This window comes from Loxodonta africana, chromosome 1 (genome assembly GCF_030014295.1).
Source record: "Loxodonta africana isolate mLoxAfr1 chromosome 1, mLoxAfr1.hap2, whole genome shotgun sequence".
In the NCBI taxonomy this organism is placed as follows: Eukaryota; Metazoa; Chordata; class Mammalia; order Proboscidea; family Elephantidae; genus Loxodonta; species Loxodonta africana.
Genome location: NC_087342.1, coordinates 152,524,714 through 152,540,420, shown reverse-complemented (window position 1 = coordinate 152,540,420; position 15,707 = coordinate 152,524,714). Strand labels below are relative to the sequence as shown.

At 36.8% G+C, this 15,707-nt stretch overlaps 1 protein-coding gene across 8 annotated transcripts in view; it reads left to right on the top strand.

Moving 5' to 3' along the window:
• Positions 1-15,707, top strand: part of MAP3K7 (mitogen-activated protein kinase kinase kinase 7) — an 81,121-nt gene that overhangs the window by 11,662 nt on the left and 53,752 nt on the right. For 7 of the 8 annotated variants that reach the window (XM_064289027.1, XM_064289040.1, XM_064289030.1 and 4 more), the window contains 4 exons: positions 5,299-5,409; positions 9,285-9,350; positions 9,848-9,893; positions 12,624-12,762. In XM_064289027.1, the coding sequence (XP_064145097.1) occupies positions 5,299-5,409; positions 9,285-9,350; positions 9,848-9,893; positions 12,624-12,762 (362 nt within the window). Of the gene's footprint in view, positions 1-5,298; positions 5,410-6,701; positions 6,906-9,284; positions 9,351-9,847; positions 9,894-12,623; positions 12,763-15,707 lie in introns of those variants that run through there. The other variant, XM_064289045.1, reaches the window with a different exon arrangement.

Sequence of the window (15,707 nt, the reverse complement as noted above, 5' to 3'; positions counted from 1 at the left end):
ATTATGCTCGCTTTTAGTATGTATATCATTTTCTAAAATATATGTTTTTTCTTATATATCTTATTTATTTGTCTCTCTCCGTGAGAATGTAATCAATTAGAGCGAGGTTTTTGGTCTCTCTTGTTCACTGATACACCTCGAGTGCACAGAACAGCGCCTAGCCCATAGATGTGACTCGAATACTGTTTTAAAAAAGAAATCAGGGGTTTTGTTTTGTTTTTAGTTTTCTGTAAAGGCTTTTTTTTTTACATTGATTGTTTCTTTTCCCTAACTTTTGGTTGGCTTCTCCTTTCATTCAGATATCAGGTTACTTACCTCTCAGATAGCCTTCCTATACTACTACTCAGCCTCAAGTTACCACCAGTCTTTTTCATATCATCCTATTGGGCTTTTTTTTTTTTTTTTTTTATAACAATCTGATTCTTTTCTTTTTCTCCTTTCAGTCTGTCTATTCGTGGTCTCTTCTCCTCCCTCTACTCCCCCCCACCCCCCTCAAAAAAAAAAAACTAGAAAGTACATTCCAGGTAGATCAGGGCCTTCTTTTTGTTTACTGTTTATCTCTGGTATCCTGAACAGTAGCTAGATATAGTAGGCACTCAAGAATTATTAGTTTAATGACTTAACATATAAAACTCATCATTCTCTTGGCATAAGCATCAGTTTCAGCCCTGAAGGCAGGAGACCGATTTCTCCTTCCTTACACATTTCTCCCGGCTTACTGACTAGGCCGTCCCCTTGGCTTTCGTTGATCCTCTGAAACTCAACTGTGCTCTCCATTCAGCTTCCTGTATTTGGGCTGTCAACACCCTGCCCTGCAGCAGCCTCTTTCCTGTCAGAAGACTCTTTAATTTCCTTGGCAAGAATTCTTCCTCAGCTGGGGCTGAGAGAGCCTGGGATAGAGCCTCCCTCTGTCTGTCTTCCTTGCCATTATTCTTACTCTTTTGCGGCTCCCATGTTGGCACAGCACATTCTGTAAGGCTGCCTCCTCTTGGGGTTCTAGGTGAGAGATGGGTTGTAGAAGTCCTTTCTGCCTTTGAATTCCACTTGAGGGAGATTCTATAGCCTCCATCATGGATTCTCATCTTTCGTTCTTTTCCTTCTCTTTTTCATATCATCCTACTGGGCTTTTTTTTTTTTTTTTAAAGCAACATGCTATTATTATTTTTGATCCATCTATTCATGGTGTCTTATCTTTTGCCCTGCCTTCCCTCCCCCACCCTCCACCCACACCTCACACACACTAGAAAGTACACTTCAAGTAGATCAGGGCCTTCTTTACCCTGTAGCTGGTGAGCATTTAAATAAGTACAGTTATTTAGTCTTAAATTTCTTCTCTACTTTCATCCTGTGAAGGCAGGAGTCAATTCTTTATATATATATTTTTTCTTTTTGCCCCTAATATCTCTACATTTATGCCATGAAAATGCAAAGTAATTTGTCCATACCCCAAAATTTAATTCTTTATGCATTGGCTCTATGCTTATATAACATCATTCTCCTTGGAATTCAAGCAATTATGATTCCTATTGTGTATTTCAGTTTATGTGTGCAGCCTTGGACATCTTATCTTGGCCTTTATTATCATTTTATATTGTGTTGTTTCACCGCACACGTGAAATATTGCATGGCTTTAAGGCAAGTGGAGGCTTCCTGAGGCCACGGGCACTTATCTTACAAGAATGTGCTTGTTTTATATTTCAGGATGTTCCTCAAAATTGCTTCATTAAGCAAAAGGGTGAAAGTTTATCATATCCTTACAGGCCCATGTTTTGTCCCTGTGGTTTTAAGTAGAAGGCTCAGTGTCAGCCATCACTTCATCACTAGATGGCACTTGTGCGTCACGAACAGTCACAATTTTTGTTACAAGTGCATGATCCACAAATATAGATATTTGCAATCCCTGCATGGACATTTGAAAATCAATATACCTGAGAATAGGTAAGTGAAACAAGAGAAATCCTTCTAAGTATCAGTTATTTTGATGTATTTGTAAATACACACTTGAAGAATATATCCAAATTATTTCATAATCTTTTTTTCATAGCTAATAGTAATATCAACAAGTAGGTTAGTCTCCACGCTTACCTCCTTAGCCTAATGTTGACATAAACTTGAATCTTGTTTCGGGGTCTATTTGCAGTTCATTTTAGTTCACCTTGAGAGAGATGAATACCACAGCTCCTTACACTAATTCATAGCCAACTCCGAGCACTTATTGTTCTCTTATAGCATATAAGAAAATGCTTAGTATTAATCTGTGAGCCCTATAGATATTCACTGAGAAAAATGTGATTATCGCCTTTATAACTGATTTTCAGAAAACTGAAGCTCAAAGACATTTAACGTACCCAGCATTAAGATCTAATAGGTAGACAGACCCTACATTCAAACTCAAGTCTATTGGCTAAACCTGGATATGCAGTTCTTTGCATTATCCTAATGCCAATACCTCTTCATGATACAGGTTGACAGGTAACTGATTGACAAGTACAAGTAACTGATGTTGGTTCCTTTTCTCTTATGAGAGGTGTGGAGGAGAGCAGAAGCCTAAACAGCAGGAGGACCCTCGGCACTCAGAGATAGGTAGGGTAAAAAGGAAAGTCACCAAAGGAAAGATTAGCTACCAGAGATTTTGGCCTACCTTGCAGTTTTTCCTAGGGCAAGCCCAGTTTCCTTTTAGTCAAGGACAGACAGAAAGAAGCTGAATGTAGAAATCTTATGGTCATTACATACTCCTAGGCTTCAAACCTGGGTTCCCTGAATGCTTACAGGATGTGGGATCTTGAGTGAGTTATAATTGTGTGCCTGAGTTTCCTCACCTTTAAAATGGGGAGGATTAAATGTGTTAATACATGAAAAGCACATAGAACAGTGCCTAGCACATAATAAGCATTCAATAAATGTTAGCCTTTTGGATGGCTTTATGGATTGAGGAATTTGAGAAATGTCCATAGTACTATGTGTGATTTTTGAAGTGGAATGTGAGCTGTGGCTAGAGGCACCATACTTCCCAATTTGTGACTACTGTCTTGACATAGTTATTACTAGCATCCCTTCTTAACTCTCCAAAGTGTCCTGCTTTAGATAATAAATTATTTGATCACCCTAGCTATCTCCAGCTTTATTATAGAAGAGTTTTATGCCAGGGATTTATTCATGTCAGTTTATTTAAACTGAACACTCCTCCAAGGGAAGACATAACTGCTACTTTCTTATATATGAAGAACGTTATATGTGTTGGGAACTGGGATCGCTAACATTCTGGTGTTACACTGCCTGGCATCAAACCTCGCTCCACCACTTACTAGCTGTCTGGCCTTGGGCAAGTTATTTTACTTCTTTAAAGCTAGGTGCTTCATCCATAGAATGAGGATAGTATTATACCTGCCTCCTAAGGCTGTGTAAATGAAGTATGTAAAGCACTTAGCTCAGCGTTTGCTACATAAAAGTACATAATAAGTGAGAGGTAAACAGAGCCCTGTTGGCGTGACGGTTAAGAGCTGGGCTGCAAACTGAAAGGTTGGGTTCGAACCCATGCAGCGGCTCCAATGAGTGAAAGACCTGGTGATCTGCTTCCATAAAGATTACAGCCTTTGAAACCTTATGGGGTAGATTTTTCACTTGACACCTCTGTCAAGGAAAAGGCTTTGACACAGAGTGTTTAGATATATTGGAAGTCGAGAGATTGGAGTAAAGGGTACTTACTTAACTGATGACTTTGTTGTAACAGGTATCAAGAGCTATTCTTTGTTTTTACCTTGTTTATGTTATGGAAAATTTAAAATGTTTGTGAAAGTAGAGTCGTAATGAAGCTCCATGTATACCCATCAAGGAGTCCTGGTGACACAATGGTTAAGTACTTGACTGCTAACCGAAAGTGGCTTCTTGGGAGAAAAGACCTGGTAGTCTACTCCTTTTAATTACAGCCTAGGAAACTGTATGGGGCAGTTCTACTCTGTCCAGTGTGATCACTGTGAGTCGGAGTGGAATCAGCGGCATATGGCAACAACAGCATGTACCCATCAGTTAACTTCAACAATAGTACAATAAATGACCAATTTTTTTTATAGCTTTATTGAGATATATTTTATGTATCATAAAATTCACTCATTTGAAGTGTCCAATTCAGTGATTTTTAGCAGATTTTCCAAGTTGTGTAGCCTTTATCATGAACAAGCTCTTGAGTATTTTCTTGATGGCAACTGGTTTTTCAACTGGTTTGCTGGGATTTTTACTGCCCTCAGCCCCCAGCAACCATGATATATTTTTTGTCTGTATAGACAAAAATTATGTCTCAAAATTTACCTTTTCTGTACATTTTATGCAAATGGAATCATGCAATATATATGGCTTCTTGTGTCTGACTTCTTAGCATAATATTTTTGAGGTTCACCCAGGGTGTAGCATGTGTCCATAGTTCGCTTTTTTTTTTGCTGAATAAGATTCCATTGTATAAACATACCGCATTTTATCTGTCCTTCACCGTAGCCAACCTTTTTTTATCTGCATTTTTATGCTTTCGCTTCCAACCCTTGCCCATACCAAATTATTCAAAAGCCGTTTTTAATTTCTTAGATATGATAGCATGAAACGTATTTTCCTGCTTTTTATTTTTATTTTTCTAAAGCATCTTCTCATTCATGTTACCCGTTTTCTGCATTTAACAAATTGCATTACTGTGTTTATTCCTCGATGAGTCTTTTTTCTTTGCTTTTTATAGTTTTGGTTGAGAATGAGGAGGTGTCTAGACCATAAATTTTCGAGGATAGAGACTACATACTCCTCACTTATCAACATGATTAGGTTCCAAAGACCAGGTCATTATGTGAAAATCGGCATTATGCAAAAATGGAGGATGACCACGTTGGACTACAAAATGGAGGATGGCTACATCATGATATGACTGCCAAATTACATCATTGTATAACTGCCAAATCACTGAGAATCATGGCCCAGCCAAACTGACCCATAGCCTTTATCACAGCCAGCATTACTGTCACCTTACACCTCAGCATTCGTTATTGCCAGATGTGCGTTGTTAATGTGCAGAATAGTCAGATAGTGTTTTTTTGTCATAAATGGGAAAAGTCAGGTAACAAGATAGTCGATAAGTGAGGGGTAGGTGTAGTGTGCATTTTGTCATCATCTTACTGTGTTGAAAATTTGTACATTCTCAGTGACAAATCCAGATATTGATAATTTCTAAAATTTTTTTTGGTAAATGTTTCAGATTGGCCTTAATATTATATGTTGGGCTGATATATTTGTTTCTGATTCTCATGGTATTTTTAAACTCAGGTTGTTGGAAGAGGAGCCTTTGGAGTAGTCTGCAAAGCTAAATGGAGAGCAAAAGATGTTGCTATTAAACAAATTGAAAGTGAGTCTGAGAGGAAAGCTTTTATTGTAGAGGTAAGTTGAAATGCCATTTTTAGTAGTTCTTCTCATAAGTTACTCTGTGAATGGAATATTTTTAAGAAGATTGTTTTCCAGTTGTCATTCATCTCTCTACTTGAATATCAACAATTTGAATGAACCAAAGGTAATGCCACTGTAACATTTTCTCATTCACACTCTTAGTTCTAATTAAAAACTAGAAAAAAGAAGACTTAACTACATAAGTGAATTCATCCCTGAATTAAAATCTCATCCATATAATTCAAATTTATTTCAAGGCCTAGAATTTTTGTTTTTAAGTAGAAAAGAAATGGTAGTCTCTCCCATTATCTAAAATTAAGAAATTTTATGCATTTATTTCTAACTATTTTTAGAAATTTAAATAAGATTATTTTAAGAACTTTGGTTTTTCTCATTTAGCATGAAAATTTACAACTTTGTTCTCTTTCTCATTTGATTACGAAGGAAAATTCAGTAATCGTGATATTATTGTATTATCAGATTTATTCCTTAATTAACTTTGTTATTTTTACATTGGATTACCATATGTGATTAAATCAATATTTTGGCCACATTTTAACCTTTTTGACCAATGAATAATTGGCCTTTACCTTATAAACATTTAGAATTTGTACCTATGTTTTCATTTCATAATAATTTCAAAATATATTTCATGGCTTTTTGTGTGTGATATGGAGAAATGAAAACTTATTTATTTAATAGGATCAAATGAATTTATAATTGGTTGAATGAGTTGAGAAATACCGTGAATGGTTTGATGTCATCATAAAGAAAGATAGTGTCTGATAGTGTGCCCAGAGTCTGGCCTCAGCCATACTTACTCAGCATTTTTGTTTGTGATTTAGATAGGGTCATCAATCATGTACTGATACATTGGCAGTTTCATAAACCTGGGTGAAATCGCATATGTGTTAGATGTAGGAAGACAAAAGATCATAATGGCTTGGAAAAAAATGTTTTTAATCAAGGCTATGCATCCATATAATTTAAAGAGTCGAAATGTTTTTCAAGGGTTCTTGCCAAAAAATTTCAGTCCTTTATACCTCCTACCAAATTTTCCACTTCCTAGAGATAGCTTCGTTACTTCTTTGTCAGTTTGTCATACTGTGTTGGCTTGCATATTGCTGCGAAGCTAGATTGGACATTGGGCACATTTGCTGCAAAAAAATCTCTTTAACGTGTTAAAAAGCAAAGATGTCACTTTGACAACTAAGGTGCACCTGACCCAAGCCATGGTATTTTCAATTGCCTCATATGCATCTAAGGCTGGACAGTGAATAAGGAAGACAGAAGAAGAATTGACGCCTTTGAATTATGGTCTTGGCAAAGAATATTGAATATACCATGGGCTGCCAGAAGAATGGACAAATCTGTCTCGGAAGAAGTACAGCCAGAATGCTCCTTAGAAGCAAGGATGGTGAGACTTCGCTTCACATACTTTGGACATGTTATCAGGAGCGACCAGACACTGGAGAAGGACATCATGCTTGGTAAAGTAGAGGGTTAGCGAAAAAGAGGAAGACCTTTAATGAGATGGATTGACACGGTGACTGCAACAGCGGGCTTAAACGTAGCAACAATTGTGAGGATGGCACAGTACAGGGCAGTGTTTTCATTCTGAAGTACATAGAGTCACTATGAGCTGGAACGGACTTGACGGCACCTAACAGCAAAAACAACAGATATTAGACTTCCTGGACTGGTTCTGTAATTTTTTACTCTCTTCTTTCTGTCTTTTTGCTCTACTTTCAGTAAGATTTTCTTACACACTTCAAGTGAGTTTTAAATGTTTTGTATTTTAAATTTCTACATTCTTATTTATTTATAATATTCTCTTTGTATTTTATGGACATATTATCCTATCTTTGAAGGTACCAAATTTTGTTTTCTTTCTCCTGATTGATATCTCTTGCTACCAAGGTGCTTTTTTCCTTTTGTCTGTTTTATATTAGAAGCTTTCGTCAAATGCTTCATGATCCTTAACTTTCCACTCACATGTAAGAGATACTAAAAAAACTGATTGGAAGGAGTATGTGTGTGTTTGTGTGCATGCACACATGCACGGTCATTTGAAGACGGTATGGTTGGGATGTTTAATGAGAAAAACCTCAGTGTCTACATTTTTATATTTTGTCTCTTGGACAAATTGAATTCCCATCTTCTGCCTGGAGGGTATACACCTTGGTATTTTGAAAGCCAAGTGTGAGAAGAAGGCAAAGGGTCCCAACATTTAATATGTAAACTTTAATCTCCTCTGGTTTTATCTGGGTACCCACCCCTTCAGTTGTGTTTGATGTCCTCCAATCCAGAAACTTTCTGTTACACCTTCTCTAAGGAGTAAACCTCCAGCCTTCGCTGGAATGATAAAGAGGCAATCACTGGCTGCTTGAATTCTGGGAGGGAGTCTTTGGGTCTTTCAACTAATCCTTTCTATCTTTTATTAGCTCATTTGCAGGGGTTCCTAGTAGCATCTCTATTCCCCATCCTTTTGAGCATTTTGTATGATAAGTCTGGCTTCTTCTCATTTTTTCTTACTGTCATTTTAGGATTCAGCTCTTTCAGCTCTGCAGGGTCAATTGTTGCATGTCATTTGCTTTCCAGTTTGCAAAAAATGTTTTCTCATTTCACATTCTCTTCAACCTTCTGAGTTCATGCATTTAAAACATTCCTTTACTGTTTTAGTGAAGATTGGTGAGAGAACAAAAATAAATGCTTGAAATCACTCTGCTACCAGAAGCTCAGTTCTGAATCTTAACAGTAAGATGAAATGTAATAGTGATAATAATTTTTTTTAGGTCCCAAAATTCACAAGTATTGCCTGAAGAGAGACCCAGCTTTTTAGTAGCTTATAGTAAAATTTATAGATCTTAGTAGACTTCATATGAGCCAGCAGTGTAATGTAGGAGTAGTGAAAGAGAGGAAGAAGAAGGGGGGAGGGCAGAAAAGAGAAGACAAAAGGAGAAAAGAAAGAGCAAGAAGCAGTTATGGAGAATACATTAATAGAAGACTGAGGTCTAGAACAAGGGAAAGTAAGTACAGCCAAGCTCCTCACTGGCTATAGCATGAAAATTGGATTGGAGAAAATTAAAACTGAAAGTAAGGAGACCAACTGAAAGACTGTACTACTTAACTGCAGTGGTTCATGTTAGAATTACCAAGGTAACAGCAGTGGGAATGGAGAGGAGGGAGTTAATTCAGGAGGTGGGAGAATGGAGTAGAGGGCATAGCTGAAATGTGTGGAAAGAGTGCAGATTTTTTAAGTCTGACGTGTTGAGGTTCAAACCCTGACTGTGCCACTTCCTAGCTGTAGGATGTTTAGCAGCTCACTTAACTCTCTGAGCTTCAGTTCTTTAAAGCTGCCATCTTTAAAATGAAAATGATAACACCTCCCTTGCAGACTTGTGAGTATTTTATAATGTCTATGAAGTGCCTACAAGGGCCTGGTACATAAAGTGCACTATTCAGCCATAGCCATGAAAATGATGATGACAACAATGACAAGCCTTCCTCTGTTGGGATAACTCAGCTCATTGTCTTCTCTGGGATGGTTTCCTGACATTTTATCTCAGGGTTATTTTTTTCTGCTTTGTACTCATTCTGCCTTATTCATAATTCCTGTTATAGTACTTTGCACATTATTTGTTTACATGTGTGTCTCCCCAACTAAACTGTGAGACCTGGGGGGCAGAGGATCTGTGCCATTCATCTTGGTATTCCCCATGCCTATGACCATAGTATCTGCTACATGCTAGACAGTAATCGTTGAATGATTGAACAAATGCTTTGTACAGCCCTAAGATTTTAATGATTCTGTGACATCAATACCTCAAAAAGTATCACTTTTTTAAAGAAATCTTAATTTGTTACAGCTTCGCCAGTTATCCCGGGTGAACCATCCTAATATTGTAAAGCTATATGGAGCTTGCTTGAATCCGGTAAGTTTGTCACTTTTTTATTAGCAGATGTCTGTAAAAAAAATGACATGGGAAATGTGTGTAGGCTTTAGTTTATGAAGATATCTAGACTTACTATCTTAGATGTATTTCTGAAAAAAACAAGTTGCACCATTATTCAGTTGGTTGTTTCTGGCCCTTTACAACGCATTATATTAGAGGAGTTGTCTTAGGTGGTCTTATCCGGTGATCTCATATGAGGCTTTTGTTTATCCTGTGATAGCACTTATGCAGCACAAAAGATCTTGTGACGGTGTTTTTTTTTTTTACATACCCCCTCTTAGACAGGGGACTCTTAGAAGAAAAGGTCTTAAATCATAGATTTTTTTTTTTTTCTCCCTCTAGTGCCATTCATATAGTAGGAGCTGAAAGAATGTTTTTAATACATCTGTAAAATTGGGGAGTTAAACTAAATTATCTCTCAAGTCCCCTAAAATACTGTAGTTCAGGGATTAATTCTTCTGGCATGTTTCCTTTAGGTGTGTCTTGTGATGGAATATGCTGAAGGGGGCTCTTTATATAATGGTGAGTGTCATTATACCTGTCTTTATCTAGTCAGTTAAAATAATTGAAAAGCTTTTAATAAAAACTGTGTTAAATTATTTAATGTTCTTCACAATTTATCATCAGAGTATCAGAAGAAGATAATTTTGTAAAATCTGCTAAAGATGAAAAATGAAAAGGTATTACAGCTTTAGAAATTATCATTTTTTGTTGTCGAATATATACAGCAAAACACACACCAATTCTGTAGTTTCTACATGTACGATTTAGTGACATAGATTACATTCTTCGAGTTGTGCAGTCATTTTCACCCTCATTTTCTGAGTTGTTCATCCCTTGTTAACATAAAATCACTGCCCCCTAAGGTTCCTATCTAATCTTTCGAGTTGGCTGTTGTAATTTGATCCTATATAGATGATCCTTAGAAACCCTAGTCGCGTAGTAGTTAAGAGCTACAGCTGCTAACCAAAAAGTCAGCAGTTTGAATTCACCAGGCACCCCTTGGAAACCCAGTGGGGGCAATTCTACTCTGTCCTGTAGGGTCACTATGAGTTGGAATCAACTCAACAGCAACAGGTTTGTTTTTTTTTTTTTTAAAGATGGTTGTTAAAAGAGCATAATGCTCAAGGCAGACCTTTTTTTACTAGTTAAGTTAAACTGTTGTTTGATTTTAAAATGACTTTGGGATATTTTTGGTTTAAGGTTTAAAGATTATCTCAAAGCAGTAGTTTAAGGGTGCAGCCACCCTTCATGGCTCCAGGAGGTCTTGAGTCCGTAAGAATTTGAAATTCTGTTCTATGTATCACCCCTTTTGATTGGGATTCTCCTATGGAATCTTTGATCAAAATGTTCAGTAACGGTAGCTAGGTACCAGCCAGTTCTTCTAGTCTCATGGCAAAGGGAGCAGTTTTTTTTTTGTCTTTGTTATAAATGTATCTCTCATACAACTTTTGCCAATTCGGCTTTTTATCGGTGTACAACTTATTGACAGCAGATACAGTAATCAGCTGTGCAGGCCTCCCCTTAATCAATGCAATTTTTCCATCACCGTTAACCTCCCTTTTCCCTATCCCTCCTGCCCCTGGTAAGCACTAATAAACTTTGGCCTGTATACGTTTGCCTTTTCTTATCTTTTTATATAAGTGAGGTCATACAGTATTTGCCCCTTTGTGATTGACTTATTTCACTCAGAATGCTGCCTTCAGGCTCCATCCATACTGTAGCATTTGTCAAGACTTCATTTCTCCTGTTGGCTAGGTAGTATTCCATTGTATGTATGTACCTCATTTTGCTTACCCGTTCATGTGTTGATGGGCATTTAGGTTGTTCCCACTTCTTGGATATTATGAATAGTGCTGCAGTGAGCACTGGTGTACGAGTCTCTTTTTGAGTCTGCTTTCAAGTCTTTTGGGTATGTACCAAAGAGTGGAATTGCTGGGTCATACAGGAGCCCTGGTAGCACAGTGGTTAAGAGCTTGGCTGCTAACCAAAAGGTTGGCAGTTCAAATCTACTAGCCACACCTTGGAAACCCTATGGAGCAGTTCTACTCTGTTGTATAGGATCACTGAGTCGGAAGTGACTCAACAGCAACAGGTTTGGGTTTTTTTGGGGGGGTGGGGTTATAGTAGTTCTATTGTAGTGTTTTGAGGCACAGCCACGCTGTTTTCAACAATGGCTGTACCATTTTGAACTCCCACCAGCAATGGATAAAGGTTCCGATTTCCCCCATGTCCTCACCAACATTTGTTATTTTCTGGGTTTCTTTGTTTTAATCTTAGCCATCCTAGTGGCAGTGAAATGGTATCTTACTGTGTTTATGATTTATATCTCTGTGATGGCTAATGATGCTGAGCATCTTTTCATGTGTTTAGTAGCCATTTTAATGTCCTCTTTGGTAGAAATCTATCAATTTTTTAAATTGATTATGCTGATCATAATGTTTGAAACATTTAAGTGAGGTAAAATTTGCTTTTTAAATAGATTTTAAAATATGTTCAGGCTTTTAATTTTTGTTTTTGCCCTCTTTAGCTTTGAGTCTTCTCATTTTAAAACTCCTTAATCGTATTTCTGTTTCACTTTGCTTTGTTTTCTTTTCAAAATGAAATCGTGAACACTGAGTTAACAGAACATTTTAATTTTAATAATGGAAGAAAACTCTGTGTATCATTCGTCAGCTTACAGAATAAAGCTAACTCTTCTACCCGAAAAACAACTGTATATATAAATGTATTACCTTTTCTAGCACCAGTTTTATACAAACTTTGACTTATATTGACTGTCCATGTGTTTTTGTCATTGTTACTGGATATCTAATACTCCCTTGTTTATTTGGTTGAACTCTTTCTACTTTTTAGCTATTATAGAAAGCATAATTTAAACATGTTGATAGGAATTATTTTGTTGCCATTTGTAATATTTCTCGTAGTATGCTATCAGATTGCTTATATTTTATGTTACTGTGTGAAAGACTGTGTCTGTCAATTTGAAAGAATATAGTAATGTATATTAATTTTACTTGAATGTATGAATAACATTAATAGTAGCACTATTAAATAATAGGTAGTTTGTGGCATTTACCCACTCAAAATTATAAATACTTCAGTCTTTATCTAGAAAAGAATTAAAAGCAGGACTGATGAGAGCATGCGTAGAAGAAAACCCAGTCATGTGTTCTGATAGTGCTTGCATTCACCTAGTGTCTTTTGTTATATGCAATAAAGTTCTTTTTAGTTTGTGCCTTTCTTTTGCAGTGCTGCATGGTGCTGAACCATTGCCATATTACACTGCTGCCCATGCAATGAGTTGGTGTTTACAGTGTTCCCAAGGAGTGGCTTATCTTCACAGCATGCAACCCAAAGCTCTAATTCACAGGGACCTGAAACCACCAAAGTAAGTTCTAATAATGTGACCTCTTCCTCACCACCCTCCCATCCACCCACCCACTGCCGTCGAGTTAATTCTGACTCACAGCGACCCTATAGGACAGAGTAGAACTGCCCCGTAGAGTTTCCAAGGAGCGCCTGGTGGATTCAAACTGCCAACTTTTTGGTTAGCAGCCGTAGCACTTAACCACTACGCCGCCAGGGTTTCCCCACCTCCCCATACTCCCGAATTCAAACTGATTGTTACACATAAATTTCTCTCTTCTCTACCCTTTTGGCTTGCTCAAATGAGTTTATTTTTAACTCACCTTCATCATTTAGGAATTTAAGCTTGCATTTTAGAGTGTTGTCTTTAGTGGAATTTTTATTCGTAATAACTCCTATCTTAAATTAGCATAATTCTAGAATCTTTTAGCCCGCAAATCTCAGTTTGTGTCTGTAGTATATAATATCGCCTCTAGAGTTATTTGCTCATGAGAACGAGGATAAGTCTATCTTGTTACCTGCTATATCCCCAACAGTTAGCACGATGTTCATAGGTAGTAGACATTCTACAAAATTTGCAGAGTGGTTATTACCTGCTCTTTCAGAGGGAAGCAAAAAGGCACCTTTGTTATCTAGGTAGAAATTTAAAATACTCTGGATTTCTCCATATTGAGAATTGTGGGACCTTTTTCCTTAAACATCTTAAAGAGCTAAAACTTTTGTTTGTTTGTTTATAATTGTATACTAAACCAAACCAAACCAGTTAGCTTTCGAGTCGATTCATAGAGTAGAACTGCCCTGTAGAGTTTCCAAGGAGCACCTGGTGGATTGGAACTGCTGATCCTTCAGTTAGCAGCCATAGCACTTAGCCACTGTGCCAACCAGGGTTTGCATATTTGTATAGGCACTCAGTTAAAGGAAACGTATATGTGATACGTATCGTCCCCTTTTCTCTGATTTCTTTCCTCTGATTGTTTTTTCTTATTTATCCTCCCGTGACGGATTAAAACTGTCCCGACATATTTTTGCTCCCACACCATATCAGTCCTCAGAGGTTTCCCCTACGAAATCAGTTACAAGTATAGTCCCAAGTTACTTCATTCTCTTCATACTGGCTGAAAGCATTAAATCCTCCTTCTGGGTGTACCATGTCACTCTCATGTCTAATTTGATGCAGTCTGCATAGGTTTCAACTCTTGAAATCACTGTTCTTGGTAGTGTGCTTTATTTCTGTTCCCAGGTGTGAATGGATTTCTGTTTCCCTAGGTCCTTGTAAAATAACGTTTAAGGCCCAGATGGTACTTTTATGTTTTTAACTTGACTCCTGAGGCTGTTGTCTTAGCTACCCTGCCTTGGTTAGTGAAGAAAAAATCACTTACTCTTTTTTCCTGGTTATGGATGTTCATTTCCTTTTTTTTTTTTCTGCTGGTGTCAGAGTATATTATCAAAGCAAACTCATGAGAAGCATAGATCTTAACCTAGCACAAAATTAACTTATGATTCAAAGCATGCAGCAAGCATCAAGCATAGACAGTGCATTCTTTTCCTGGAAGAGCCTGAAACCATCAGATGCAGCTCCCCAAAATGTCCTTTTATTCCACATTAGGATATGTTTTGGTTTTGGAATAACTGACTAGTTACTGAATAATATATGTGGAGACATTGTTCACAAAAGGAAGTCACTTCAGTTTTCTAACATCTCCATTTTAAAAACCCACTGCCGTCGAGTCGATTCTGATTCATCTCCATTTTGTATTCTGTAAATTAACGCAGTTTAAGCAGCTATCACCATTCTCCATCTAATGATGCCTGATAAGTCCATACATTTCAGGTTTATTTGAGAACCTTAAATTAGACAGATCGATATATCCTACTAAAATCATTTCATAGCTAGAAACTCTCCTTTTACCAGTAAATATCATTACTGTATTTACAAGCAGTCTAGCCTGGGTCATTCATTCCTCAACTATATGAACTCATACTTCTGTATTGTAAATTTTCTCTGGGGTACCCAGTGTTGGTTGGCTTTAGAATTAAAATTGAATTTTAGAATTGACTAGAAGGTACTAGGGAAAAGAAAATTCTTTGTAATGGCTATGCTTTCTTATGTAAGCGTACAGACACGCATGTTAACATCTTATTGTCAGGATTCTGTGGTCAGGAAGAGTTCTCAGAATGATATGTATAAGAAGGCACCTGATGATTTGATGAGGTGTTTTATTACAATGTCAAGTTGTACTTGTGCCCTGATTTTATCGTTTGGAAATTCTTTCACATGTACATGAGAAATAAAAATGTGTTTTTGGTCTTAACTGTGTAAAAGTAAGGCTTAAGAGATAATTTAGGTTCAGATTTCAGTGAGCCTTGAATGCTATGCCAAGGCCTGGTGAACTGTTGAAGCCTTATGAATAGAGGAGTACTAACATAAAAGTCATGATTCAGAAAAATTATTGCAGTATCTTGAATCTGCCAGAATGAAACAAGGAAACCATTTACAGAGTTTTATAATCACCTTGATAAAGAGTAGTAAGACCTTCAACAAGAAAATTTTTTTGTTGAAGTATATATAGAGATAAGTTGCAGTTAACATTCTTCCCACTTGAATTATCATGAGAGTGTTTTTGGTAGTATAGAGATGTGAATAGTAGTTTATCTGGCTTATTTTAGACACATTGGACTAAAAGGGAATTAATTTCTTAAATGACCTCTGTAGTTAGAATTTAAGTACAAAATTATATACAAAAAGTTTATAAAATTCGTAATTCAAATTAATCTTCATATACTGCTGTTGATTTTTTTCTTCTATATTGGTGTACTCTATTTTCTTTAATTAAATTGTTGTTTTAGAAATAATACATGCTCATGATTTAAAAACATAGTTAAATCACATAGAAAAATATAAAGTATAGGAGTCAAAATCAATTTGACAGCAACAGCTTTGGTTTTGGTGGTTTTCTTGCCTTCCAA